This window comes from Mustela nigripes, chromosome 5, assembly GCF_022355385.1.
Source record: "Mustela nigripes isolate SB6536 chromosome 5, MUSNIG.SB6536, whole genome shotgun sequence".
Classification (NCBI taxonomy): domain Eukaryota; kingdom Metazoa; phylum Chordata; class Mammalia; order Carnivora; family Mustelidae; genus Mustela; species Mustela nigripes.
The window spans coordinates 104,765,694-104,791,105 of NC_081561.1; the positions used below are offsets into that span (position 1 = coordinate 104,765,694).

A 25,412-nucleotide genomic window follows, 5' to 3' on the forward strand; every position below is an offset into this window, starting at 1 on the left:
AGAAAAATTTAAATGTTTTTACATTTCTATTAATATTTCCTTGAGATTTTATACACAAACATGCACACCTAGATACACATGTGTATGAGTGTGCATGTACTCACACACACACACACCCCTTCCCTTCCTTCTGTTCCTCCTCCTCATTATTATTCATCTTCTATCATTCATCACTGAGTGAATTTCTACAAATAGAGACATGCCCTTTGGTGGAATTGGAAACCTTAAGAATAGTATCAGTGGTGATTTGAGGAGAGGCAGAAGCAAGCGGAATGCTTTCGGCACCTGGGGGCATATTCCTGTTCTTGTTAAGCCTTAATTTCCTCCACTGTGAAGTGAGATACTGGTAAAGGCAGCAGCTATATCATAAGGTGGTTCTGAGGCTGGAATGAGAGGTCTGTAAAGCACTTAGAAAGGTAGAGTGTAGTGTTGAGGGTTCTATAATTATAAAATTGCAATGGATTGAAATTGTGTGTATGTTTTTGCATGTGTGTATGTGTGTCTGTGTAATGTGTGAGTTGTCAAGGAAGGCCTGAGGGGAAGGTAGCCAAAGGTGGCAAGACTGTGGCTTCAAGGTTGAGGCCATTCCCCCCAAGGCAAGTCCCCCAGGGACCTGTCTGCCTGATGCTCCTGGCAGGTGAGGGAAGAACAAGGAGGGTGTGGTTAGGCTCCGGGTCAGGAAGGCTAAGGAGTCTGCAGGAATTGAGCAAAGGCAGGTGGTGATGGGCTGCCACTGAAGCAGGTGGCAATTTAGGGACTGCATTGGGGTCAGTCTGTGTTCTGTGATGGCAGGGATACACAGGCTGGGTCATACAGTAAAACCTGAGAGTGAAATCTTTCATGTAAAGATGATGAGTGCAATAGTGCCCTGAGGCAAAGGGATTAGGAAGAGAAAAGTGGGAGAAAGGTAGACTCCATGGGAAGCTGAAGCCATGTGGGGTTGTAAGATCTCCTCTTGTCCTCACCTACCTGCCTGCATGTAGGTAGACATGCAGACATGGACAGGCATGATTCTGTGGGATACCATGCATGGCTATAATCTCCAGTATGGAGTCAATATGCTTTTCGTTTTGGAATAATTCCTGCGTGCCTTATACTGGCTGTGACATACTGTTTTGTTTTTTAAGATTTTATTTATTCGTTTGACACGGAGAGAGCATGAGCAGAGGGAGGGGCAGAGGGAGAAGCAGACTTCCTGCTGAGCAGAGAGCCCGATATGGGGCTCGATCCCAGGACCCTGAGATCATGACCTGAGCTGAAGATAGACAGTTAACCAACTGAGCCACCCAGGAATGTCATGCCTGTAATATAATTTAATGAATAATAGGAAGCGAGGAACTAGAACAAACAAGTCTCCTTTTTCCATTTGCTCTTAGTGAGTTAATGAGCCCAGAACCAGTATACTATAGCTTTGTCATTATTGTGTGGTAGTAAACAAATAAGGAGACTCCAGACATTTACTCCAGACATTTACTCCAAAATGCACAAGTTGGTTTTGAGAGAAAGAAATAGGGAGTGTTAGAGCCTAGGGCTACAAGTTAGCATAACAAGGCTGTAGTTCTTCCCCAGTGCACAGTGTCACTCTCTGATGGTATAAAATGTATTTCAGAGTGGCTCAAAGCTCCGTCTTCCTGACTGAATGCCAAACATGAACTAAAATACGTTAGATGTTTTGTCTGCCTGGTCCCACGCTCTGTGGGTGGACGTCTGTACAATTCTGCCAGAGAAACAATAGGATTAGCTGCACGAGGAAAGCTCCAAGCAAACGTGGGCGCACTGTTCGGGAAGGAATGGAATGGCTACAGGGACAAGGGGTCCCGTCCAGGCACATGTGTGTGTATGACCTTCTCTGGTGTATGTTTATTCCATGGAATAGAAGGTCACAGTTGATAAGGATGTGAGGAGTGCAGGCTGTAGTTGGTCATGCATGTTACATACACTCAGGCATAATTGTGCTACTTTAAGAAGAACAAAAGCATAAAGCCAAGATAAGGCAGTAAAACGCAATTCATGCAGAGTAAGAGAAAGGTGACAATTCTCAAATCATCTAGGAAATGAGGTGGAGAGCTACCACTGTTAAATGACTTGGGAGAGAGTCACAATGACCAACTACAGCCTGCATTCCTCACATCCTGCATTTCTAAACACTCACTATTCTATTTATTTTCTGAAATTTAATTGAGCAACTGTATCATAGAAGTGAGTTGCGCTTGCTGCTCCCTTGGGTAACTTGGCATGGTGGAGTACCAGTGCCTGTGTGTGTGCGCGTGTGTGTGTGTATGTGTGTATGTGATTTTGCCTTCCTAGTGGGTTGATGATGGATTACCCTGTTCTTTGAAGAAAACAATTAAGTTAGAGAGGTCACTGTGTTATATATTTTAACATCTGAGAACACTGTCTTTTCATCTTTTTCATTTTCCTCAGTTGGTTCTTGCCATATTATTGGACTCTCTGAAACTTTGCCAAATTTTCCTCACCCAGACACATTAACTATTAGGGATATGTCCTTCTCTGAGACAAGTCTGGATTTTTACTGCTTCCTGCTGGGCACATTGGCACAGGTCCTAGTTAACAAGGAAATAAATGGAGCTGTCCCAGGTCCTGGGGCAACGCTGAGCCCTGCCTTCTAGATGCTGGAAGCTGCCAGCTAGCCCATTACCAGCAGGCCAGGGCCACCTTCCCCTGGTTCTTCTCTGCTTCCTTTTCCTCTCCTCTCCTTTTCTGCAGTGCATTTTCCTAATGCCTCCAGGTTTCCTTTCTGTCCATTCTGTTTCCAAATATTTATTACTCAGACAGTTGGGATCATGCTTGCTGTGTTAAATCATTGTTTATCTTTTTCCACGAGAAATTTCTTAACTAGATGTTGTGATCTGAAGAGCTGGAAGGGAATAGCTCTTTTGTATCCACCCTCCCCTTCGCCAAGTTTCCCCACCCCTGGTAGGGTCCAAGATGAAGCAAGGTAGTCACCATTGAATGAATAAATGAATTTCCCAAAGGATGATTCAGATTTTTTTTTTTTTGTCTCTCATATTTATGTTGATTTATTTTCCTACTCCATTCCCCTAGTATCTTATGTCATCAATTCTTTCCTCTCTCAAACCTGTCTTCAACCTTCTCTCTTCCTTCTGGGTTCTTGCTGTCAATCTATAAATACGTTTAAGACTTTTTCATCCAAAACAAAGAAATAAATGAAGACAAAACAAAACAAACACAACTTGTCACTTGACTCTGTTTCCTATTAATTGATTCAGCATATGTTGCTTTGCCTACTCTTCCAGGAGCTGCAGCGAGTGCCTGATGGCGAAGGAACAGTTCCTGCTCTCATGGAGCAACAGAGGGGACCCCAATACTAAATAGAAAAGGAAGACTCCAGCTACAGCTTTATTATTCATGGTGAGGCAGTTTGGTTCCTCTGCAGGAAGACCTTCCATTGACCTGCAGGCTGATGCAGGGACAGAACATGGAGATGGATTTTAGAATCTTGGACCCCTGGGTCTTTGTATGCTTGCACCGAGGTCCTTCACAGTCCTACCTCCAGCCCCTCCCCAGTCTCCTTAGAGGAATCGCCTATAATTGTCATCTTTACTCCTTAACCAGCAGAAATCTGACCTCAGTTTCCATCACATGACCTCTGTGCCAAGACCAATGGACTCTAGTTCTTTTTTTTTTTTTTTAAGATTTTTTTTTATTTATTTATCAGAGAGAGAGAGAGCATGAACACAGGCAGACAGAATGGCAGGCAGAGGCAGAGGGAGAAGCAGACTCCCTGCCGAGCAAGGAGCCTGATGTGGGACTTGATCCCAGGACGCTGGGATCATGACCTGAGTCAAAGGCAGCTGCTTAACCAACTGAGCCACCCAGGCGTCCCTGGACTCTAGTTCTTAATCACATAACTTTGAGACTTTGACATTATTACTCATCTCTCCACCTTCTCTTGTTCATCTATTTCTCTAATTGTTCTTTCTCTGTCTTCCTTCCAGGTTTGTGTTCCAAGCTTCTGATATCAAGTCTTTCTCTTCTCTTGTCTTTTTACTTTGTATTCCCAGGAAGCAATCACATCCATTCCCACAGATTCAATCACACTCTCACTCCCCGATCCCAAGCTGTCTATAGATTGTCACTCCTGTATTCCTAAGACCTGGCTTCAGGGTGTTGTGATTAGGATCACAGCACAAGATCCCATGCTTAGGAAAGCCCTCATTTGAGATTTAATGTTCTGTGGCCACCATATTGAATTTTTTAAAATGTTCATCTTTGAATTTGAATTTATGTTTTATAAATATATTGGTTTTATAGGGCTGCCATAACAAAATGTCATAGACTAGATGGCTTAAACAATAGAAATGTATTGTTTCATTGTTTTGGAGACTGGAAGTCCAAGATCAAGGTGCCAGCAAGGTTAATTTCCTCTAAGGCCTCTCTCCTTGGTTTGTACATGGCCTTCCTTGGTACCTCTTCCCATGATCATCCCTTTGTGTACACAAGTCTCTGTGTGTCTTTACCTCTTCTTATAAGGACACAAGTCAGATAGGATTAGGGCCCATTCATATGACCTCATTTAACCTTAATCACATCTTCAAAGGCCCTGCCTTCAAATACTGTCTTAATCTGAGGTATTGGGGATTAGGACTTCCACTTAGGGTGCTGGGGTGGGAGCACAAATCTGGGGGGACAATGGAGCATGCACTGAGGGCTTAGGATATTGGTTCATGTGGTCCTGCTTTCTGCTGCCTTCATGGTAAATGTTCTTAGCTGTCAGCTCCCTGACTTCTTGTATGTTGACTTCCCAACTACCCCTTTCTCCTGTCCTGGGAGGGGATCTGGGTGCAGGTGCTAAAGGGGTCAGGGTTCAGCCATCCTTGCCCAGGGCTAGTGAGGTACTATATATCTGGAGGCGATTTGGCAGGGGTGAGCCTCGCACCTACCCCCAATCCTGATGTTGCAATCCCTTGGGGGTTACCCATGTTCTGTGGATTGGGCTCCAGATGGTGGCTGACTTCCTCACCTCCTGACCCTGGGTCAGTCAGCCCCTTGGAGGATTTGACTAAAGTTTTCAAACCTCTCTGCTGCAAAGTTCACAAACATAGACAGCCATGAATTTGTACATTTCAGAGCATCCTGGACTCCATGAAGCCAATCCATGCATCCCTTGTATTTAGGCTGTGCCTACATTTCCAGCTTCCTCTCGGTGCTGCTCTTATCATGCTGTAGCCCCAGGAATCATTGCAGTCATCCCTGAATGTGCCTTATTCCTCCATGCCTCCATAATTTGCATATGTTCTTTAATCTGTTGGCCATATGTTCTTCTTCATTATGATTATAATAAAGTACTTTATATCCTTCAGAATTAAAATTACATTTTATCTTCTCAGTGAATCCTTATTGTCATTATCTATTCTAAAACAGAGTGTCCCTTTAGGGCCTCTCTGCATCTCTTTTATAAGATTTATAATGGAGAAGCCTGAGTATTTCCTACCTCCTTCTCCCTTCTACTAGATTACCTAGTTTTGTGGGCAACAACTCTTGTCTTTACCTCCAGTTTTATTGAAATGTAAATGACCTTCATCCCTGCGTAAGTTAAAGGTGTGTATGATAATGGTTTGATTTACACGTATTGTGAAGTGATTACTGCAATAAGTTAGCATCCATCCTCTCATATGGATACAATAAAAAGAAAAAGCAAAAACAGAACAAAAGTTTCCTTGTGACAAGAACTGCTAGAATTTATCTCTTAGCAACTTTCCTACATATCCTACAATATTAACCATGGTCATTGCATGGTATATTCTGTCCTAGTGCCTGTCTCTTTATCTTCTAACTGGAAGTTTGTTCTTTTGGACCACCTCCCTTCAGTTCCCCAAGAACTGTGTTTGCATCACTGCTATTTTGACAACGTCTGCTGCAGAGTTGAGACCATAAATGTTGATCAAAAGCCCAATGAATGACTGAATAAGGAGCTACCTGAGCTCGCGGAGGAGAGCATACCTTTTGGAATCAAAGAGTACTGGGTTTAAGTCTTGGTTCTAGCAATATTTAGTATTGTGACCTTGGAGAAATTACTCTTAAACCTTGGTTTTCAAACTTCAGAATGGTGCAAAGAGAATTTAGCTCAAAGTAAACTGTTGTCAATGTGTATTGAAAAGCAACAGCTGCGGCTACCTATAACTCAGTCTTGTCACTCAGTTACTGTCTGCTTAAAAGCTATTTTGGAATGAAAAGACAAAATTAAGAGACAATGCAATAGAGTTTTCATAAATTAATTTATTAACAACAAAATCCTCATCAAAGGTCTGCTGGGTGCAAGGCACTATACAAAGACTTGTGGGGAAATGAAATGTAAAGTAGGCCTATGGAGGGACAGGAGGAGGAAATATAAGAGCAAAACTCTCAAAGACAAGTTCTAAGAGAGGGATGAGAGTTTAGAAGGAGAGTTCATTTGTAGCTGTAGGAAGGCTTCCTGAAACAGGTAGCCTTTGGGGTAGACCTTGAAGGTCAGCTGGGAAGATATTCCTGGCACGGGGGAGGGAAAAAGGGAATGACGCAGCCATGAGAAGGCAGAGGTACCTGGGAGAGAAACGGGGAGCTCCTGCCCTATTGGTGGTGATGCTCATGCTGGATGCTGTGGTCCCAGCCCCTGAAACTGATAGGACAATGTGCCCTTGCTTTCTGCCTTATGAGCCACTGGCACTCAGCCTCAAAGAGGCCATCAGATTCTGAATGCTAAGGCAGAGACTGGCTGGTTGGCGCTGTTGCCTCTGCCACTCTGCTCTCTGGTGGCTTCATGGCATGCAGAGCAGGCTCCAAGGCAGGTGTGATGGGTTGCGGCCACATAAACAGGCACATGCCACTGGAAGCAATGCAAGTAGTTAGGGAAGGACTCGGACACCGAGACATGGAGTTAATCCCACCTCTACCAGACAGCATTTGGGCTGCTCATGGTGCATTTTCCCCACTGCACTGTGGTCCTTCTTAAACCATGGTTCTGGGGGGCACCAAGCTTCCGGAGTTCTCCTTTTTACTAATTTGGGATCTCAGGCCATTCACTTAACCTCCCTAAGCTACAGAGTCCTCATTTGTAAACTGGCAATAATACTGCCAGCTATGGTATGTGAGTAGTGTAAGAAATGCCTTATACCATAAAGAACAACTTGGGGCGAGGAGCACCGCACAGGCTTTCTCCCCAGATGCCAGCATGCTTCCTCTCCCATCTTCAGTTCTTTTTTTTTTTTTATTTATTTATTTTCAGCATAACAGTATCATTATTTTTTCACCACACCCAGTGCTCCATGCAATCCGTGCCCTCTATAATACCCACCACCTGGTACCCCGACCTCCCCGCCCACTTCAAACCCATCTTCAGTTCTTTACTCAAGAGCCATCTTCAGTTTGGAGCCACCTCTGACCACCGAATTAAAACTGCACCCCCCTTATTTATGCCCTTCCTGAGTAATTTTTTTCGCTATAGCTCTTATCGCTACTGCACATGCTACCTATTTCATGCATTTATGTTTACTGAGTGTCTCTTTACTGGAATTATAAGGTCCAGGAGGCAGTATCCCTAACGCCCAGATCGGTGTCTGGCATGGACTACAGTCTCAGTAAATATTTACTGGAGGAGTGAGCCAGTCTGCTAACTTGAAACTACTCTCGGTCCAGTCCTATCCTTTTGGGGCCCTGCTTGGGGGACATTTAGACTGTCTGTTGGCACCCACACCTGCAAGCAGAAGGCAGAACTGAAATGGAAGGAATTTTAATAGCTCATGATGGAGGACCTCGGCCTTAATGAACTTGAACTCAACGTGAGGATCTCTCATAAATCTCATTCGTGCTGGCTGCCCCGCTCCTTCTTGCTCAACTCATTAGTCAAAACTGCTCTGAGGGACCCACTGCAGAGCTGGGGAGGGTCAAGTATTCTCTGATTTCTTCTCCTTCTCCCCTGCGGAAAGCTCTTAACCAGATAGAGAGGGGTTAGTGTGAGCCGGGCAGGGCTGGGCAAAGCTCGCTTCCTCTTAGTCTCGGCGGCCCCAGGCTCTGGAGGCGGCCCCCCGCACCCCTTGCCGCCGGGGCTGCAGGTCGGGAGCGCGCGTCCCCGCCGCACCGCCGCGCCATGAGCTACACGCGGAGGCCCCGGGCGCCGGAGGAGGTGGAGGCAGTGGCGACGCTCACGCACCTCGGAGGAGCGGTGTCCGCGGGCCGGGGAGCGCCAGCCGGTAACAGCGGGCGGGACTGGGCGCCCGGGGTCATGCCGAGCCGCGGCCCGGTGTCGGGAGGCTGGGGAGAAGGCAGTCGGGCTCATCGGGGTTGGCGGTGGTGCTTCAGTTGGGGGTGGGGTGAGGGGTGTTTGGGAGGGTGGGAGCGGGAATGGGATAACTGGGGAGAAGAGTGAGACCCCGTGGAGGGCATCCAAGTTGAAGACCTTGCTCGAAGCCCACGGACCTGAGTGGCCGGCCGGAAACCTTCCGGAAAGGCTGGAGGCGGTGGAGCTCGGGGCTCAGGGCTCGGACGGGTTTTCTCCTCTGCATTGGGAGGGCCGTGGAACACCTTCTCCCGCCCATGAGAAAACTTTCCGAGTCCGGGTCCTGGCCTGCCTGGCACCGCTGTGCCCTACAACGGAGAACCCTTCTGGGCGCCGGGACCCTGCGAGTCCAGGGAAAATGCGCGGTTTGCTGACCCGCGGTGCACGCCCCCAGCAGTGGGCAGGGTTCCCGGAATCAACCCTGCCTCGACAGTTAATCCATTTCGTTAGCACTAGGGAGCTGCCCGCAGGTCATTTTACGGATTAGAGGGTAAGATTGGTTTCGTTTTTCTTCGCTTTCCATCCTTTCTGCATAATTAACTGAGGAAGACTAAAGGTTTCCTCATTAGAAACTTGTTTGGAGGCTTTGTGGTTCCTGGAGCAGTTCAGACGACAGGACGAATCCCAGCTATTTCCCAGGATTTAATCTCATGACAAAAGGGAGCATTGTATGGTGTCCTGAAAGCAAAGGGAGCTTGGGGGTAATTGTCCATGCTACTCCAGGGAAAACAAGGGAATTTCCCTATATAAATCCTCATGAAAACCCCAAAGGTTAAGTGGTAGTATTTCCAGTTTGCACATGAAAAAAAAAATTAGGTTGAGATAAGAGAGAAGTTTTTCTACCGAATCCCCTGGTCAAGAGTGGGGAGTAGTGGGTCTGGAAACTAGGACCCTGAGGCCAGTGTCCCTTAGGTGCACCTGGAGTGCATCGAGAAGAATGCAGGCAGGAAAGTGGCTGCTACAGGTAAGGTCCAGAACAGAGAGGCTACTGTGAGCTGGGGTGCCCACATCAAGGAGTCAGGCTCTGATCAGGATGATCTGCAGTGTTTATGGAAGATGATATCAGTAGGTTTAGGAGAAGGCAGAAATGCTCCCAGTTTATTTCTTCCTGGGTGCAAAGAAATAAGAGCCCCTTTAGAGGTCTTGAACCTCAAGACTGGGCTGGATAACTCAAGGCCCAAATAACAGGGATCCTAGAGCAGTGAAAAGTATTCAGTCACCTTGCAGCAGGCTTGATAGAGGACCACTGTACCTGACTTTTCCAGAGAGGGAAACATTGAAACCTGGCAACATTCCAGAGTAGATTTTTTTTTTTTAAGATTTTATTTATTTATTTATTTATTTATTTGTGAGTGTGTTTTATTCTGTGTTGTTTATCCTGATGCCTCTGTTAGGGTGTACACACCTCTCCCTGGCTGCCCACATTGATCCTTCTAGGCTAATCCCACTCTGCTCACGGTGGGGTAACCTTTTACTGTGCAAATTATATCATCTGCACATTCTAGAAAATGTAGCCTTCCTCCTCCCTATTTCTCTAGGCCTGATATTTTGCCAGTCACAATTCCTCTGAATCCTTTATTTTTAACCTTTTATTTAGTTTTTAAAGTTTTTATTTTATTTCCAGTTAGCATACAGTGTAATATTAATTTCAGGTGTATAATATGGTGATTTTTGCAATTCCATACATCGCCTGGTGCTTATCACAGGTGCCCTCCTTAATCCTCATCAACTATTTCATCCATACCCCCAACCCCTCCCCTCTGGTAACCACCCTTTGTTCTCTGTAGCCAAGAGTCTCTTTCTTGGTTTGCCTCTCTCTTTCCTGCCCCATCCCCTTGCTCATTTGTTTCTTAAATTCCACAGTGAAAGCATATGGTATTTGTCTTTCTCTGCTGACTTATTTTGCTTAGCATAATACTCTCTAGTTCTATTCACATCGTTGCAAATGGCAAGATTTCGTTACTTTTTCTTTTTTTTTTTTTTAAGATTTTTATTTATTTGAGAGAAAGAAGGCACAAGCAGGGGTAAGGGCAGAGGGAGAAGTTAGGCTCCCCCCTGAGCAGGCAACCTGAATCCGGACTAGATCCCAGGACCACCTGAGCTGAAGGAAGACCCTTAACCAACTGAGCCACCCAGGCTCCCCAGGATTTCATTCTTTTTTGTGCCTGAGTAATATTCCATTGTATATATACACCCTTCTTCTGTTTGTCAGTGGGTGTGGACATTTGGGCTCTTTTTATAATTCGGTTATTGTTGATAATGCTGCTATAAATATCGGGGTGTATGTACCCCTTTGAAATAATGTTTTTGCATTGTTTGGGTAAATACCTACTAGTGTGATTACTAGATTTTAGTAGAATCTATATTCAACTTTCTGAGGAACCTCCATACTGTTTTTCTGAGTAACTGCACCAGTCTGCATCCCCACCAGCAGCGGAAGAGGGTTCCCCTTTCTCTATATCCTCACCAACACCTGTTTTGTTTCTTGTGTTGTTGATTTTTGCAATTCTGACAGGTGTGAAATGGTATTTCATTGTCATTTTGATTCGCATTTCCCTGATGAGGAGTGAGCATCTCCTCCTCATGTCGGCCATGTTGTATGTCTTCTTTGGAAAAATGTCTATTCACGTCTTCTGGCCATTTTTAAATTGGATTATTTGTTCTTTGGGTATTGAGTTATAAAAGTTCTTCATATATTTTGGATAATAACCCATTATCAGATATGTCATTTGAAAATATCTTCTGCCATTGCATAGGCTGCCTTTTAGCTTTGCTGATTATTTTCTTCCCTGTGCAGAAGGTTTTTATTCTGATGTAGTCCCAATAGTTTGTTTTTGCTTTTGTTTCTCTTGCATCAGGCTGCTGACTTATTTCCGCTTAGCATAATACTCTCTAGTTCTATCCAGTGTCTGAGTAATGACTGCCTGTACTACCTTCAAGGATTTTTATGTTTTTAGGTCTCATATTTAGGTCTTTAATACATTTTGATTTTGTTTTTGTAGAGGGTGAAAGAGAATGGTCCAGTTTCATTGTTATGCATGTGGCTGTCCAGTTTTCCCAGCACAGTTTGTTGAAGAGACTGTCTTTTTGCCATTGAATATTCTTTCTTGCTTTGTCAAGGATTAGTTGACCATAGAGCTGAGGATCCATTTCTAGGTTCTCTCTTCTGTTCCAGTGATCTATGTGTCTGTTTTTGTGCTGGTACCAGACTGTTTTGATGATGACAGCTTTGTAATAAAGCTTGAAGTCCAGAACTGTGATGCCTCCAGATTGGCATTTCTTTTTCAAGATTGCTTTGCTATTCAGGGTCTTTTGTGGTTCTGTACAAATTTTAGGATTTATTGTTTTAGCTCTGAAAAATGCTGTTGGTATTTTGATAGGAATTGTATTAAATGGGTAGATTGCTTTGGGCAGTAGAGATATTTTAACAATAATTGTTCTTCCAATCCATGAGCATGGAACGTCTTTCTATTTCTTTGAGTCATTTTTTTATCTCTTTCATCAGTGTTTTGTAGTTTTCAGAGTACAGATCTTTTACCACTTTGGTTAGATTTATTCCTAGACCATACTGTTCCTGGCTATCTCTTTACTTTTGGTACAGTTGTAAATGGGATTGTTTTCTTAATTTCTCCTTCTGCTGCTTCATTATTAGTGTATAGAAATGCAACGGATTTCTATATGTTGATTTTGTATCATATGACTTCACTGAATTTATCAGTTCTAATAGTTTTTTGGTAGAATCAGATTTTCTATATAGACTATCATGTCATCTATGAGGAGTGAAATTTTAACTTCTTCCTTGCCAATTAGAATACCCTTAATTTCTTTTTGTTGTCTGATTGCTATGGAGAGGACTTCCAGAACTATGTTGAATAAAAGTGGTGAGAGTGGACACCACTGCTGTGATCCTGATCATAGAGGAAAGCTCTCACTTTTTCCCCATTTAGCATGATATTAGCTGTGGGCTTTTCCATATATGGCCTTTATTATGATGAGGTGTGTTCTTTCTAAATCCACTTTGTTGAGGGTTCTTATTACGAATGAATGTACTTTGTCAGACGTTTTTTCTGCATCTATTGAAATGATCACATGATTCTTATCCTTTCTTTTATTAATGTGATGAGTCATGTTGATTGATTTGTATAAATTGAATCACTCTTGCAGGCCAAGAATAAATCCTACTTGATTATGTTGCTTTTTTTTTAAATGTATCATTAGATTTGGTCTGCTAAGTATTTTGTTGAAGATTTTTGCATCTATGATCATCAGAAATATTGGCCTATAGTTCTCTTTTTTTGTGGTGTCTTTATCTGGTTTTGGTATCAGGAGAATGCTGACCTCATAGAATGAATTGGAAGTTTTCCTTCCATTTCTATTTTCTGGAATAGTTTGAGAAGAATGGGTATTAACTCTTCTTTAAGTGTTTGATAGAATTCACGTGTGAAGCCATCTGGCCCTAGACTTCTGTTTGTTGGAAATTTTTTGGCTACTGTTTCAATTTTGCTGGTTATCAGTCTGTTCAAGTTTTCTTTTTCTTTTTCTTTTCCTTTTCTTCCTTTTTCTTCCTGTTTTGGTTTCAATTTACACAAATCAATCAACATGACTCATCACATTAATAAAAGAAAGGAACTTGTCCATTTCTTCTAGGTTGTCCAATTTGTTGGCATATAGTTCTTCATAGTATTCTCATAATTGTTTATATTTCTGTGGTGTTGGTTATTTCTCCTCTCATTTGTAATTTTATTTATTTAAGTTTTTTCTTTTTTTTCTTGCAGAGTCTAGTTAGAGGTTTATTAATTTGTTTTTTTTTTTTTCAAAGAACCAGCTCGTGGTTTCATTGATTTGTTCTATTTGTCTTTTTAGTTTCTATATCATTTATTTCTGCTATAACCTTTATTATTTCCTTCTTTTTGCTGGCTTTCAGCTTCATTTTTTGTTCTTTTTCTAGCTCCTGTAGGTGTAAGCTTCAATTTTTATTTGGGATTTTTCTTGCTTCATAAGGCAGACCTGTTTTGCTATAAACTTCCCTCCTAGGATGGCTTTTGCTACATCCCAAAGGTTTAGGACCATTGTGTTTCATTTTCATTTATTTCCATATAGTTTTTAAAATTTCTTCTTTTATGTCCTGGTTTGGCCCATTCATTATTTAGTAGCATGTTATTTAACCTCCATGTGTTTGTGGTCTTTCCAGATTTTTTTTCTCGTGGTTGACTTCAAGTTTCATAGTGCTGTGGTCAGAAAAGGTGCATGGTATGACTTCGATCTCCTTTTATTTGTTGAGTCTGGTTTTGTAAACTAATATGTGATCTCTTCTGGAGAATGCTTATTCTTGACCTTCTAATGTCTTCAGGGTGATAATGACTTGGCTAAGTGCTTCCTAGTGCATAATGTCCTTTACTTCTCACAGCTAGGTTGCTGTTACTATTTTACATTTTACAAACAGGGCTTCCCAAAGCTAGGGACATACAGAGAATTCAGTCACTGGAACCAAACTCGGGTTGCGCTGACAAGGACAGACTTTTTTTTTTTTTTTAAGATTTAATTTATTTATTTGACAGAGAGAGAGACAGTGAAAGAGGGAACACAAGCAGGGGGAGTGGTAGACACAGAAGCAGTCTTCCTGCTCAGTGGGGAACCGGACGGGCTTGATGCCAGGACCCTGAGATTATGACTTGAGTCAAAGGCAGAGGCTTAACGACTGAACCACCCAGGCAGCCCAAGGACAGACCTTTTTTATAGACATTTGTATGGAGCTTATTATGTGCCAGGCACACGTATGAGTGTTTCACAATTTTATCTCAACCCCATGAAGCAGGGGAAACAATTATCAGCATTCTCATTACAGATAAGGAGGCTGAAGCACAGAAGGATTAAGTAATTTGCCTAAGATTTCACAGCCAGTAAATAGTAGAGCCGGCATTAGAACCTGGGCCCTTAACCACTATCATCTAACCCAACCTAAGGCGACTGGGTCAAGGGAGCCCAGAGTCCCTCCACATGTTGCCCCCTTCTGGTGGCCCCTTAATAGAGGACAGAAACTGACTTTGCAGCATCAAGAGGAAGGTGACCTGGATGATGATGACCTAGACCTGAAGACTAGGCCATATGAGGAACAGTGAGTGAGTGTTTAACCTGTCAGAGAGAGGAGCCTTGGCCGGTTATAAAGCCAGTCCTCAGATATCTGAGGAAGAGGAAGTAAGTATGTTCCAGTGTCAGATCAAGGCAATATTGGATGATCTTGTGTTAGGACTGGGAGAGGATTCTCCACCGGTGTCTGGAGTGTTGACTTTTATATCTCTGGATGCCCCTTTCAGTGTTCATATTCCTCAGTTTTATTAGCTATATGAGTAAAATGAACTTTGAGATAATTGGAAATTACTAGTCCATCCTAAACATTTGTACGTGTGTGGATGTAAATAGAATACTGAATTTAAGTTTTGACTGAGCCACACATTAAAGTTATGTGAAATTCCAGAGGAAAGTGCTAGACCACCAAGTAGAAGCTTTAATGTAGATATTTGAGAATTTTTTCTATAACTCACAAACCCCACTGACCACTTCAGGAATATGAGGATTAAGAGAGGGGGCTGTGTTAAAGAGATTTATTCAGAAAGATCCATTTCCTTCATCCCAAACCTAGTTGAGGGGGTCTTTTGAGAAACCACTAGTTCAACTGTACATGTGTTTCGTGCATTTGGTGCTCATACAATAACCTGGGTCGTAGGATCACCAGCCTTCTCAGAGTTTGTTAGGGCAAAAGATGCCAGAGGATTTCCTGCGGACCAGGTAGGACCATGTGGGAAAGAGGCCTGGCCTGGAGACACTGTAAATTCAGCGAGGTTTCCAGCAGCTAGAGTCTCCAGAAATCCAGAGGCTGAGGTCAGAGTGAGCCAGCAGCTGAAGGAAAATGAGTATCATGAAAACTCCCATAAGTAGAGTGTGTGAAGACAGTTAACACAGTCCTGTCCTCCTTCTTTGATCTTGTTGGGGTGAGAAACTGGCCAGCAGTTGGACATAAAGTAGAGAAAAAGAAAAGAGGTCATGCTCCACCAATCTCTACAGGAGAGCAACGTGCAGAAGGACCTAGCTGCACAGACCAGGACATTTAATGTTATAACCTGGTTGGAGTTTCTTTAATTTCCAGGCTGCACATTAGAATTCTTTTGGGACTTTAAAGTGGTTGCTTGAGCAGCAAAGTCATGAGATTTACCAAAGTGTTCATCTGAGGACAGGGAGGATGTGTCCACCGAATCCATTTAAAGGGCGATGGGAGGGACGCCTGGGTGGCTCAGTTGGTTAAGCAGCTGCCTTTGGCTCAGGTCATGATCCTGGCGTCCTGGGATCGAGTCCCACATCCGGCTCCTTGCTCCACGGGGAGCCTGCTTCTCCCTCTGACTCTGCCTGCCACTCTGTCTGCCTGTGCTCGCTCTCTCTCTCTCTCTCTCTCTGACTAAATAAATAAAAAAACAAACAAAAAAAAAAAGGGCGATGGGAGACAAGAATAAAGTGGACATTTGATCAGGTTCCACAGTTGTGCCCTCTCAGAGTATGGATTGTATATGCTTGGGTTGGAATAGTAAAGAGTAATGGTCTGTTTCCTTGAGGTTGCATGGACTTCAGACTTGGAAGTGGGAGCATTTAGGAAAGAAAATGTTTACTTGCCCAGAGTGCAAGGGAGTCAGGCTTCAGAAGATTGGCTCATCAGATAAAAACAATAAATACTTGAAAGAAAATACCTCATAAGATTATCAGAGTTCTCAAGTGTCCATTATTCTATTTTTCATGGTTGAAGGCAACTTTCACACATGGTCTTTTTATTCTCTGAAGTCATGACTTATCTTCAGACATTTCATAGCAAACAATCAGGAAAAAAATAGTTTTTTTCTTGGGGAGTCCAGGCTTATGGGACATGTTCAAGGTTTTATTACTTTGGGGGACCAACTTTCAGACAGGATGTTCGTGTTATTTTTAGCTTATATCAGGGTACAAAGTGATTTTTCTTCTTGACTGGAGAATAAGAGATGCTTAGTCCCATTAGAAAGAGAGGAAAGTATGCATTTTGGCTTCTCCTTCCTTGCGAATGTGATTCTTCTATCTGTTAAGATGTTGCCGAGAGGTGAAATAAAAAAGCAGAAGTTGAGCATCTTTTTATGAAATGCTGAAATTATGGATGTTAAAGTCTGGGTTGAATTGTTGCTTGAGTCTCTGTTATCAAGATCTATGGGATGTTCACCTGACTAGAGAACATTAGCCAAATTTATAACCCTTCAACTGAAAATAATTTATAAGCTTCAAATAATTATTCTCCTCGAAGATGTCTTTGTGTTCCTCACGTCCTCAGTAACAGCAAAAACAACAATTAAAGGCAAAGGATGGGGCAGGGCTGAGGGAGTTGCTTCCTTTGGATCAGCTCTACAGTTGCCTAGTTGGTCAAGAAAGAAAACTTGGAGAAAAGTGAGGGTATGTGGGTGTATACAGCACCCATTGTTCTGTAAACCTTTGTGCAGATTTTCCCCCAAATATAATTCTCTTGTGTGGATCAAGAAGAAGAAACAACAGATGAGGATCTGAAGATTTGGAAATTTTATCACATAAATCGATACATATTCCTACCAGTGCTCCCCTAAAATCTCCATTAAATTACCTCAACAGGAGGGGTGCCTGGGTGACTCAGTCATTAAGCATCTGTTTTCAGCTCAGGTCATGATCCCAGGGTCCTGGGGTCCAGCTCTCTGCTCAGCAGGAAGCCTGCTTCTCCTACTCCCCCTGCTTCTGTTCCCTCTCTTGCTATCTCTCTCTCTGTCAAATAAATAAATAAAATCTTTAAAAAAAAAAATTACCTCAGCTGGAGAGTATGGTTAACCCATATTTCTGGGAGAATCAGAGGCCAAGGCTGCCAGAAGCAAGTCTGTGTTTATCTTGCACATTCATTTGATATTTGCAGTTTACTCTATAATATCTCTGAACTTAATATAAAAAAAAAATCATCTTTCAAGTTCTCTTCCAAACTGATGCTCCAGGAGGATGAGCCAGGTATGTCCCAGGACTTGGGGGGCTGACATCCCCAGCATCTCTAGGCATCCAGAGTGGGGAACCTGCTTTCTGACCCTCCCTCCCTGTGCTAGGCTCCCTCTGGCTCTCTCCTGACTGGCCTCTCCCTGCAGATGAGGAGGCCTGGGGAGCCTGGAGCCTGGCTGGCCTTGCTCTACCAGACTGTGATTTGTTTATCATCAGGGATGGCACTAGGTTGGCAGTGGGTGGGGGAGATGGAGAAAGTAGAAAAGACGCACCGCTGAGTGTCAGAATCCCAGACTGAGGAGAAGACAGTCATTAGAAAATATAGCTTTCCTGTGGCCCTGTCTGGGGGCCTTAAATAAACACGGCTTTAGTCTACATTTCCTTTTCTGTGAAACAGAGATTGAAATACCTGGTCCTTCTCTTTCGGCTTGTGTTGTCAGAAGAATGATTCAGCTCAGGGCTATAAAGAACAGTGTGTGCTGTTTGGAGACAGAGAGCATGAGCAATAAATACAAAGTCGGCTTGTGTGCCAGATGATCCTCAAAGTGATTTACGATATGGCCAGTCTCATTCTGCTTAGCCCTATGATGCCAAGTGTTCCCAAAACTCCACTAATTAAAATGGAGAAGGGGGTTGTTTCCCTACCATGGTTAAGATGCTGATTCACCTGGCTGTGATGTTTTATAATAGCAGCTCTATAAATCAGCATGAGAGTTCAGCAAGAGGCAGAGTCCGATCCTGAGGGAGACTGATTTATACTGTCCTTATTAAAGTGAGAGATGCGGGTAATCCATGTGATGGGATTTGAAGGAAGGGGCACATACCTCTTGGGCTTGGGCAGGACTGGGGACGGGGGGAAGTGGTGACTGAGCTCTGTTCTCAGAGGCTGGTGGGAATCCCAGGTAGGGGTAGATGGCAGTCCAGGCTTTCAGGTGGAATAGAGTGGGCAAAGGCTCAGAGGACTGACTGTCTTTGAGCCCTCCTCCACCTGGCTTCTGTGCTATCAGGGGCCTCCCTGTCATGCTGAGCTGTTCACCTGTTGCCTACCTGTGTCATCAGGTTTCTGTGTTGCATCTTAACGTCTGCATGCGTGGATTTGAAGGGGTGACATTCAACAGAGGAGAGTTTAGTTTTGAAGACCAGCCCAGATTCTTTGAGGGCACAGGCTTTGACTTTTCAAAGTTGCCTACAACTTTCATTGTTGAGCTCATTGTGTTTAAAATACCCTCATTGGGGGCGCCTGGGTGGCTCAGTGGGTTAAGCAGCTGCCTTCGGCTCAGGTCATGATCTCAGGGTCCTGGGATCGAGTCCCGCATCGGGCTCTCTGCTCAGTAGGGAACCTGCTTCCTTCTCTCTCTCTCTGCCTGCCTTTCTGCCTACTTTTGATCTCTGTCTGTCAAATACATAAATAAAATCTTTAAAAAAAAAATACCCTCATTGGTCTGAACTGACCCATACTAATTTTACCATGTACAAGACTCGTGCTCTTTCTCCTTGAAGGACATGCTGATGGGAATGTCATATATGTATTTGGTGAAGATGGCGTGTAGTGGGATAGAGTTATGACATTTTGACAATGGTTTTCTTTCTAGAATTATATTTGTTGTTTAGTTGTAGTAGAAGCGGTTGGTATTATGTAAGTCATTTTCAATGGACTTTCTAGGACAGTGTATCTAATTAATGAAAGCTATATTAGTTCACTAGGGCTGTTATAACAAAATACCAAAGACTGAGTGGCTGAAATGACAGAAATTTATTTGCTTACAGTTCTGGAGACTCAAAGTCCAAGATCAAGGTGTCAGGGGTGGTTTTCTCGGTGAATTAGGAGAAGGATATGTTTTAGACCTTTTCCCTTGGAGGTGGCCATCCTCTTGCTGCTTCCTTCACATGGTTGTCCCTCTGTGCCCAGGTGGTCTTGGTGTCTCTCTGTGTGTCGTTATCACTTCCTCTAAGAACCCCAGTCAGACTGGATTAGGACCCACCCTAATGGCTTCATTTGAACCTACTTTTTTAAAGACCCTGTTTTCAACTAGGGCCACATTCTGAGGTATGGAGGAGTAGGGCTACAACATACAAATTTTAGGGGGACACAGTTCAGCCTGTGACAGCACATATCCATGTTGCACTGTTTATACACACACTCATGTACACACACACACACACACATGATTTTTACAAATAGACACACATCATTGACTTTGTGTTGCAAATGGAAAGCAACTTGATGTTAAGTTACAGAATCATAGCTTCTGTAGAAAAAAGTCTCACCATGTCTCTTTCAGTCCTTTCCTTTGCTTTCAGAACGAATGACTATGTAAGCCGTTTCAGACAAGTATTGCATGAACACACTGGACAGAGCTGGTGTAACGCCCACCCATGAAAACATACCTGCTTGCTGTGACAGTGTTGGTCAGACTGCCAGCCTTCCTTTCTCACAGAGGGCCATTTTTCCTGTGAGATTCTTTCTTCCCTTGGAAGGTGCCTCAAATGACCTTTTGTTTCTAGGATGCTAATTGTTAGTAATAGCTATTTTCAAAAAATTTCCTTATTTGGTAAAATAAAAATGTCTGCAGTCCTGTTTCCCAGGTCCATGAATTCTGGCTGGTCTCCAGTTAATATTTTTCAGAGACTAGAGCTAGTGTTAGGAGAGTACTTCTTTGTGGTTCTGTTCGTGGCTTTATTTAAAAAAAAAAAAAAAATTATTTATTCATTTGAGAGAGGGAGAGAGAGCCTGGGTGTGAGCTGGGGGGAAAGGCAGAGGCAGAGGGAGAGAATCAGAACAGAGGCCTCACTGAGTGTGGAGCCCATGAGGGGGCTTGAACTCACATTCCTGAGATTAGGACCTGAGCCAAAATCAAGAGCCAGCTGCTTAACCGAGGGAGCCACCCAGGCACCCTCTCTTTGTGACTTTAAATGCGAGAAATGCTCTGGAAGCTCTGGAGTGGTAACTTCTATTGGCCTTCTGCTGAAATGAGGTTGGCTAATGACAGAACAGCAGGAGGTGAAGGGGGGGGGGGGGGGAAGTAGTCAGTGCTTTTCCGGGACTGGTGGAGGGAAGCACCGGTTTTCTTGCAGCTGCCCAGGGCTGTCTCAGGCAGGGAGAAGGAGGAATCCCCACAGCCCAGACAGAATGTTCCTTTTACATGGAAAGGAGTCTCACTGCAGGGTCTCTTGAGAAGAGCAGAGCTGAATACAACTTGAAGGTCAGCCAGTGCCCCCATGTCCCCAAGGGAGGGTCTTTAGTTCTTTCTGGGGAGCTCTCACTTACACTTCCCTCAAGTACCTTGGGTGGGAAGTGCTGATTTCTTATTATTTTCTTATTAAGAAAGGTTTTAGAACTTTTAAAAATTTTGGTAAAATGTATATGACGTAACACTCACGTTGTTGTGCAACCATCACCATAATCTGTCCCCAGAACATTTTCATCGTCCCAAGCTGAAAGTCTTTGTCCCCTCAACCGAGAACTTGCCATTCCCTGCTTCTCCCAGCCCTTGGCAGCCACCATTCTACCTTTTGTCTCTGTGGATGCGAAGACTCAAGGCGCCTCACAACAGGGCAGTCGTGCAGTATCCGTTCTTGTGCGTCTTGCTTATTTCCCGCAGTGCCGTGGTTTGTAGTTCATCCATGTCATAGCCCGTGTTGGAATTTCTTTTTCAGGCTGAATACTATTCAACTCTGTGTACATACTGTATTTTGTTTATCCATTCACCTGCCACTCTGTATTTGGATGGCTTCCAGCTTCCAGCTGGCGGGAGTAACATTGCCATGGACCTCGGTGTACCGATACCTGCTGGAGTCTTGGCTTTCGATTCTTTGGGGGAATATTCCCAGAGGTGGAATTGCTGGATTGTGAGGTTTTCCATGTTGAAACTTGTGGCGGGCGGGGGTGGGGGGGAAGCTGCTCTACGGCCGTTGGTAGCTGCTGCACCACTTTACATACCCACCAGCGACACACGAGGGTGCCAGTTTCTCTACATCCTTGCTAACACTTATTTTCGGGTTTTGTTTTTGTTTTTGCTTTTTTTTTTTTTTTTTTTACATAACAGCCATCCTAGGTGTGAAGCGATATCCCATGGTGAAGCCCTGCATTTGGATAGTTGGTTTTTTGACTCGAATCCAGTACTTTTAAACATACTTCTTCTGAAGGCTCTGGAATAGAGCAAAGATAAATAGACAGTATCGGGGACCCAGCAAACCTTACGGTGATAGAGTGGTCAACCTGGGATTCCACAGCTATGCTCAATAGGCCTAGAATTTCTTGATGTCCAGACCCAGGAAAGCAAGGTGTAGAAAGAGGTGGGAGTTAATGCCTTTCTGGGGTGGAGACCCCAACCTGCCACGGGAGTGGCCTCACTTTGCGGCTGCCATAGGGCATCTGTGTTGGGATATAGGACAAACATCATGGCATCCTGTAGTGGGGTAGAGGAGTAGAGCCCTGTTTTATTACATGACATAACTCCTTTGCCCTAATTCCACAGTCATCAATTAATCTTTGGATCTTAAGGTTTGCTTCCCAGATCACGGGACGCATGTGCTCTGCTCTGGTCTCCTTGGCCATTTATCTCTTATTGTAATTCACCAAATTGATGCTGTGGTTGAAAATCATTCTCCTACACTTGGTCAGGGTGACCCAGTTCATTGCCTTTCTTGCCCTTGGAGTACCGTGAAAACCCAACTTCCTAAATCTTCAGAGCTGGGACTGAGGTGTGGTTGCCCGGGGCAGCGTGCCTGCCTTCCCTATGCCTGCCTCTTAGCCATGTCTCAGCTCTCTTTTTGGAAAATCTTTTTCAGATGGAGGCTTCCCAGCTTCTTCCTGGGGTGTTTTTTCCCCTCTGTGTGGGTGTGATGTTCTTCTCCCTGCCCGACTGAGGTTTCTATCAGAATGGGAGAACTCTGTTCTCAAGATCAGGGTGGGGTAACAGAAGGAAAGAAGAGAATTCTGTGGCTTCTCCACAGAATAAGAAACTAAATCAGCAAGTATTTATTGCATTTCTGCTATGAGCCAAGCCTCATGTGGGTTGCTGGAAATATAGCGGTGAGCAAAGCAGAAGGAGGCCATGCTGTGTTGGTGCTTACGGAAAGGACCAGAGAAGGACTCAGAAGGAAGAGACAGCCCCAAAGGATGGGTCTGTGCAGTCCTAGCATTGCCTGTACTATGATGTGATGCAAGGATCTGTTACCATCTCCAAAGACATCTCCGAAGGGCTCCGGGATAGTCATTATGTCCCAGCATCGAGTAGTTCATGCAGTAAGCATTTGCTGGACTGAACAGAGTCAGGAAATGCTAACTTTAAGAATTACTTTCTAGTCTTTTGACTACTCTGTGGCTGCCCAGGGCATAAGTGGAGGACGTAGATTTGGGAGTCCAGACAACTGTCCTCTTTGAAGCACCAGCTGCTGGGAGAAGGATACCCACTTGCCAATTAAGCATCTCTCCATTTCAGATGTTAACTGAATATTTATCTGTACAGACTATTAAGTCCCGTTTCTGGCTTCGGAAGTTGTTCTTTTATTGGCATTGATTCTGATTTTAAGACCAGTGTAGTCTTCAGGCTTGGCAACACTTGTGGTTCTGTTTTGCTTCTGGAAACAAGTTGCTGCTGTGCGGCAGGGATGTGGGGATAGAGAGGAAGAAGATGCATCTGAAATTTCTCTGCCAGCTGTCACTTGCCACATTTTTGAGATCTGCTGGGTAACTGCATACTTTCTAGGAAGTACCCAGGAACAGCGTAAAACTTGATAGCGTAGAGAAATGGGGGAGTCTGTCCGTTTGAGAGGGGAAGAGGCGTGTGTGTGTGTGTGTGTGTGTGTGTGTGTGTGTGAGTGATATCTCTAGGCTGAACTGAGAGGCCAGAGATGCAGACTTCAAAAGTAAGATTCATGCTTAAGTCACAAGATAGTAGTTAGGAGGAAAAGACTTCCAAGTCCCAGAAGCAAGACCTCTTCAATTGGAAGAGATAAAAATCCACACTCCGTGAAAGAAATTGCTGACTTCAAATGGGTTCACAGAAAAGGAATCTGCAAACATGAGACTTAATATAACAAGTACAAGAAGACAGTGATTCACACAGAATATATAAAAAGGAAAAGTACACTGGAGGGGAAATGTCTGCATTTTTTTAAGCACTGCCCTGGGAGGAGACCGCAGGGGCTCTGATTTTAGAAGATAGAGTGTAATTCCTTGCTGGGATGTTGCCTTATGGAAATGCTTCAGGAATACCCAGGGGCTCTGGTCTGTCATGACCTGACTGATAGCTTGCAGACTTTCCTCTGATCTCTGGGTGGCCCTACCCCACTGAGATGTGGGTAGGCTGAGTGCGTCATTATTCTTCACCTGGGGGGCCTGGTCACAACTCTGTGCAATGAGGGAACTAAGCTTCTAAAGCTGCAATTCAGAACTTCTCATCTTGGGCTCCTTGGCCGCTAGAATGTCGCCTAGCCAGGCTTTACGTTTGGTTTCTCAAATGCCTTTGCTTGGAGAGAGAAAGGGTGATGGGTTACAAGAGTGATTTCTCTTGGGGGCGCCTGGGTGGCTCAGAGGGTTAAAGCCTCTGCCTTCGGCTGGGGTCCTGATCTCAGGGTCCTGGGATTGAGCTTCAGGCTCTCTGCTCAGCGGGGAGCCTGCTTCCCTTCCTCTCTCTCTGCCTGCCTCTCTGCCTACTTGTGATCTCTGTCTGTCAAATAAATAAATAAAATCTTTTAAAAAAAGAAAAAGAGTGATTTCTCTGGGTTTTTCTGGGGACAGTTGTTCTTAGGAATAGGAGAAAGAAAGAGATAAGTACATGTAACTGATGAGAACCTTATGGCCCAGTCCAGAACAGAGATTGGTGTGCTGGCTAGTATGCCCACAACTGGAATTTGGGGACTAAGGGGTATGAAGATAGTGTGTGATGCGGAATTTTGATCTCAAAACTGAATGGGTCATTCAGTCTTCCTCTGTACCTACAGGTTACTATGGGGCTTTGGATCAGTGGCCTTGGCCCCCAGCTTCTCGGAATGCTTTTCTGGCTGGGTTGTCAGCTGTGTGTATGCATGTGTATGCATTTTTTAGGGTTTATAGGTATCTTTAAGGCTCTCTCCTTAATGTTCTAGTCTGAACATTGACCGAATTGGTGGTCACTGGGAAAGCATATTTGCTGATGTTTACACCTTAGTATGGAAATCGAGGTCCAACTTCAAGGAAATAACACCCTGGGCACGTGTACGCATCATGGCCCTCAAAAAATGGCCACGAAGAGCCTTTATTCACTCCAGAGAAGGGTCCGTGACCACATGCGTCTTCCCAGTTTGAAGGAGGTAGAGAGAATGGCTTGACGCGTCTGTAGGAAGAACAGAGTGTGCCCAGGAGTGGTGTGGGAAGCTGGGTAGGAGGAAGAAAGATCGGGTGATTGGAAGGAATGAGTGTTGGGAATGTATCCGGGAGAAGCGGGACATTTACACAGCCTTAAGACATGTCTGGGGCTGCTAACCCTGCGTTCTCACTGTGGGTTTGAGGTCTTCTTCCCTTCTCCAATCCTAGAGATTGGCCTCAACTGCCACATGCGTACCTGAAGAAGGTACACTTCCTTTCCTCGTGTGGTTTTTGAGGTTCAGTTGTGCTTTTTCATTATTGTGGCTGTTGGGAAGAGTGCTCTCAGCGGTTCCAAAGAGCAGTTAGCTCCGGGAAGCTTGCTTATGATGCATTTCCCCTGGAAGAGGTAGTTTTTCATGATGCTGATATTACGATGAAATCTGACATTGAGGAGATTTGGGGAGGGATGCTGAGGAGTGGCAGAAGCACAGAAGGCAGCCGCTTGGCTGAGCGTTGCATTTCCTGTTTGCTGTGTTCAGGAGAGAGCAGCTGTCTGCTCTCAGCCCCCCAGTGAGTAAGCCCTGTGGTGCCAGACTGCCTCCTCCACAACAGGGCGTTATACCCCGACATGGGTCCCTCACTGTCGTGCAAATACCAGACTCTGGGGGCTGTTGCCCAGATGTGCTGGCATTTCCCACCACAGTGAAACAGTGCCAGCTTCTGTCTGCAAAGCTAAGACAAGCAACTTGAGCCTTCATACAGGAGGCATAATACAAAATCCGGCCAGACAACAGCCTTCTGTTTATT

At 44.2% G+C, this 25,412-nt stretch overlaps 1 protein-coding gene across 3 annotated transcripts in view; it reads left to right on the plus strand.

Annotated features, from left to right (window-relative positions):
- Nucleotides 1-7,727: 7,727 nt before the first annotated feature.
- MRAP2 (melanocortin 2 receptor accessory protein 2) overlaps nt 7,728-25,412 on the plus strand; it is a 48,126-nt gene continuing 30,441 nt past the window's right edge. Inside the window, exon 1 of one of the 3 annotated variants that reach the window (XM_059399228.1) lies at nt 7,728-7,799. In XM_059399228.1, coding sequence (XP_059255211.1) covers nt 7,783-7,799 — 17 coding nt within the window. In that variant the 5' untranslated portion in view covers nt 7,728-7,782. Of the gene's footprint in view, nt 7,800-7,877; nt 8,211-8,377; nt 8,787-25,412 lie in introns of those variants that run through there. The other 2 variants (XM_059399229.1, XM_059399230.1) reach the window with 2 other exon arrangements.